The 5,280-nt window shown below is 30.9% G+C and overlaps 1 protein-coding gene across 1 annotated transcript in view; it reads left to right on the plus strand.

The window, feature by feature from the left end:
* Positions 1-3,909, plus strand: part of LOC105617700 (kynurenine/alpha-aminoadipate aminotransferase, mitochondrial-like) — a 6,824-nt gene extending 2,915 nt beyond the window's left edge. Inside the window, exon 5 of the mRNA XM_012199255.1 lies at positions 3,823-3,909. Within this exon, the coding sequence (XP_012054645.1) occupies positions 3,823-3,909 (87 nt within the window). The remainder of the gene's footprint in view (positions 1-3,822) is intronic.
* Positions 3,910-5,280: the final 1,371 nt, after the last annotated feature.

The raw sequence follows: 5,280 nt of genomic DNA on the forward strand, positions 1-5,280 counted from the left end.
TATATATATATATATATATATATATATATATATATATTTATTTATTTATTTATTTATTTAATTATTCATTTAATTATTATATCTGTTTATATAACGACCAAAAATTAAAAAATAATAATAGTCTGCATAAATTTAAAAAATTTGTTACCCTGTAAAAAATGATAGGTTAAACCTACACATATAATTACAGAACGCATTTTTATATAGAAATTAATAATGTCAAAAATACATTTTTATAGAACAACAAAACTATAAATTATAAAATTAATTATATAAATTAAATTCCAAACATTTATATCGGATAAGTAAAAATATGGTCGGTAATATCAGCGTTCTTCTCTCTAATTTTACCTCGAGCTGAAGGTCTCTAACCTTTAGAACGAATAATATTGATCCGTGTAGGACTGCTATTCAAGTCTAAAATAAAAACGTCTAAAAATAGAAATTCTTTTTTTATACTTTTTACTTTTAATAAAGTAATTATCTTTTACAGAAATATCTTTTTTCACAATCTCATACTTATCTTTGTATATTTATTACATTTACATTTTTTGAACAAAATCAAAATTATTAAAAACTATGTTTCAGTAAATAATTGCAATATTTAATACAATTATTTATACACATACAATCCTAAATAATAAAGAAAATTATATTAAATCTTGAAAATCAATATTATCTCATCGGTGGTTCATAATACAAACTGACTCATAGGATAAAATAGTAACACATTGTCGATTTATCAGCGATATAATTGTATGTTCAATATAGTATATTTTTAATATTTTTTTTATTATACTACATTGATAATATAGTTTCTTATGATAAAACATGTATTGCTTTCAGCAATTGTTTACTGTTCATGTTACTTTTTTATTCAAAGTAGTTTAAGTAGTAAATTATAATATTATAAATAGAAAAAATAAATAAGTTTAAATTTCGAGCTGTTTATCAAATATTTATAGAAGCTAAATTCATTTGTATTAAATATTATAAACGTTATTCTATAATTTTCTTATCGGTTTTCATAAAACGAGAAATATATATCTTTCATCCACGAATGCACATCGATGAGAGATGTCGCGAGATGTCGCTTCAGTCGAGATTGTTGTCAAAAATTTAATATTCTTGTAACAAGGTAAGTAAAATAGTGTACTATTAGAAAAAAAAACAAGGATATTGTACAGTTAACTCTTCTTTTTGACGCATCTACTTCATCTATCTAGAGAAAAATGCGCGCTACTACGAGAGTCTAAAAAATTTATTATGTTTAATTAAACAAATAATCGAATTAACTAAAGATCTTCCAGCGGCGACATTAGTTGCCTCAATCTCCATCTCCGCGCGCGATTCCTCTCGGGTCAACGCACACCAACCACCACTACCACGTACTCTCGAGAGCGACAAATTGTAAAGTTATCCCCTCTCTTTCTCGGACGCGACACTTATAGAGAATTAATAGCGGCTTTTATTGCGAGTTCTCGAAGTAACTGGCGGAATTGCCAAAAAAGTTTAAGTCGATCTATGTCGACGGCGGCGACGCAGACCAACGCAGGCGCAAACGTGCCGTTTCCATGGCGCCGTTGCTATACAGTTAGGTAATGTTGGATTAGACATTACGCCGTTTCCCAACCCTCTCCGGGTAACGTTCAGTACACCCTAAACCATCGTCGCGGTTAGAGGATCTCTTGCATCTTTCTACTTGCACACGTGCATATAGACACACGCAGGCACGGGACTGCACGCATATTATATCTACACATACGTATAGATACACACGTACATACGGTGTACCATACGCATGCACCAGCGTCCACCCACGCATTTGAGGGAAAACGCGTGGCTATTTACCCCCTATTTACGATACGATCGTCCGGCCAGTGTATCCGCTAGCTCGTTTGTTTATTCAGTCATCTATCCTGCTCTGCTCTTCCGATCCGCCAGTGATTTTCATTCATTCACACACACACACATTTGCGTGTCTCTCCTCCCCTTCTCCGATGTGTTCATTTATCGTCGTGTCCGCTCCATCCCTCGTACGCTACAGTGAAGTTCGAAATATATCCTCGATAATCTCATGTTGATTTATGTATGTGCCACAGCTTTTTTAATCACATTCCCGTGTCACGTACGAAGTCACGATCTCGCTTGAATCCAATCGGACTGAATATTTTTGCCCTTCGACACCACCACCACTACCGGCGTGGACCCTAAAATCCAGGCTGCGTGCACGTAATCCAGCACAGTGTCGTGGGACGAAAGTGGCGGGTGGTGTGTTTACTGTGGTGGCGGCGAGGGTATTATCCTGACGAAACTAAAACTGGTCAGGTCAGTAACACGGGGTGAGTCGACGAGATATCTTGGACTCTTCGTATCGCTTTCGATTGTTTTTCATTTTGGATGTTGTAATTAAATACATTTAGTATTTTCAATGATACGAACAAATTTATACGAGTATGTCTCAAATAATCTTTACAGTTTAAATTGTTTTTTTAAAAAACATGTACAAATTCTACACAAGGATTTTTTTGGAACGTCTTTTGTAATTATAGCATCGAAGAAATTTTAGTTTCATATATGTAGTTGGCATGAAATCAATATTGTTTAAATCATTTTGTTGTTTCTTGCATTCTTTTTAAATTTCATTATAATATTTCTCTCTCTTATTTCTCAGAAAAATCTTGTAATATTTTATAAGTTATCTATATGTAAAACTGAAAATATCCGAAATCATATAGATAAAACTTATTTTGTAATTTACAAAATTATTTTTAGGCATCATGGAAAAGAAATTAAAACCGTAAGAAAAAAAAGAGAAAGGGAAAGAGAATATAATCTTTTTATACATACAATATATTGGAATATCCACTGCAGATATTAATTATATTCTATTTATAAGCCATTGTTACTACGTAATAAAAACGTATATAAAATTAATTAAATCATACGGATATCATTTTCAACAATTGAAATAACAATTATCGCTATTAAAACAATATATACGTATATATTATTGACTACATTTACACGGCACCCTTAATTCATAGTTTAACACAATTCAGTAATTATGAAACTGGCCAATCATAATTATTCTATTTTTCACAGGAATATCTATGATTGATGAGGAATATCTATGAGTTTCTTAACAGATTAATAACTACAGTTATTAAGAGTGCCGTGTAAACGTAATCAGTATAATCTCTAAATATGTATTTTATTAATAATAAAAATCTCATTTTGTAATGCCTTTGAAAAACACGTATAAAACATAACTGTACGAATCGAGTATAATTACGGAGTATATTATGTAATACTTGAATTAGTGATAAAAATCATAGAAAATCCTTTTGTATCCCATATGTGCAACCGTTGTCGCGTGAAAACACGCGACTGCATTTTTTTTCTCGCTCTAGATTTTGGACGTTGACGCGCGTCGGAAGAACGCGGGAATGCGCGTCCCCGGTTACATTTACAGAAACATTAGAGAAATGATCGATACACGACAGGTCGCTATGACAAAAATAGACGAATGTTCGTAATGCATCCGTATAGAGGTAAATATATTTCATCGCTGCCGTGCATGCCGGCTATGTATAAGGTAGTAGATAGGCATATGCACGTACAGGGGAAGGAGGGTGCGTGACGCGCGACACGACGGGGTCGCGCAGGCGCTACCTGTAGACTCCGCGGAATACGTGATGATAAATACTAAATTTAACCCCCGGGTGAAACGGCGCGACGTCAGGCTATCCGGATCGATAACACTTTTCTGGCGTCTCCCTTTCTTTTTTTTATCGGTGAAACGTGACTTTGCTTATATAGGGCGTTTATGTATATAAATCGTTGACCGCAGAGGTCGACGGAGGCGCGTATCCCATCCGTGTGATACATCCGATACCTATCGTGTGACAAAGCCTTTATTAAAATTCCGCAACGTTTAAAATTCCGCTCTATCGGGCCAAGACAAAAATTTGCGCGAGACACGGCGGAGAATGTTAACTATCTACTTGTTATAAAAATAGAGCCTTTAAATTCTGACAGAATTTTTAATATAATTAAAATCTTTTTTTTTTAATTAACAACGTAAAAAATTTTATGTATTCCATTAGTTAAAGATACTGTTATGATTTTGTAATAACTATTTTATACGATGTATGGCCGCATAGGTCAATATATTAAAATTAAACGCAAAATATTCCAGAATCGACGTTATACATACACACGACGTTGTAATTTATACTATACGCGTTAATTAACTAACTTTCATTTAGTTACGCTTTATGAATACTTTATTACAAGATGAATACTGAAACTATCACAATTTATTATTTAATCACAGAAATAAAACCGAATATATTAATTTAATAAGATAAATTAATAACTCTCTAATAACATAAATTATATACAAAAGTTAGAGAAATTCTTATTTAACAGAATTAAGTTGCAAATAATCAATTTAATTTATTAAACAATTATTTACACAATTACTTTACACAATTTTTGAATAGTTATAAAATAAAATTGAAATTTTAAATTCGCTATTATAAAAGAACAAATACATTATTTATCTGATTATCTGTTGTAACATATATATTTACATGTTAACAATTGGAATCGTATAACATCATTAAAAGCTATTATACGCATCATTTGATGATATGTAATAGCTTTTAATGATAAATTTATTTAATTGTATAATAGAATATATAATCAGCTTTTTATATATCTATATTGCTCTTTATATCCGTGAAAATGTCTGAAATATCAATATATTTCCGCTTATTCCACATATTTCCATATAAATGTCATGCATTTCACGTATATGAGAAATTATTAATATAATTCCAACGAACGTAATTAAACAATGTATATCATCCACGAAAATTTGAGACTAATCCAATCTATCAAAGGCAGTAATATTCAACCCAACATAAAGTATATATTTTATGTCATGTTCCATAATACTCTTTTAATTCAAAGATATGATAATAATAATAACATTGCATAGGATATGAAATAGGATTAAAAATATTATTTTATATACTTCAAGTGAGAAAAAAAGAAATGCCAAAACAGCCGTAGGAAAAAATTACAATTATTTATAATCTTTCAATCAAGAAAGAAAATAGGATGCTAATCTAATTTATAAAAGATGGTCTCACTTTTTTCATTTTATGTACTTTCATCAGCAGTAGAAAGGATAAGAATAATAGTAAAAAAAATGTAAATTATATTTCTAAAAAGTAAATATATTACATATAATTTAAATTTAGATGTTTC

Source organism: Atta cephalotes (assembly GCF_000143395.1).
Source record: "Atta cephalotes unplaced genomic scaffold scaffold00013, whole genome shotgun sequence".
Taxonomy (NCBI): domain Eukaryota; kingdom Metazoa; phylum Arthropoda; class Insecta; order Hymenoptera; family Formicidae; genus Atta; species Atta cephalotes.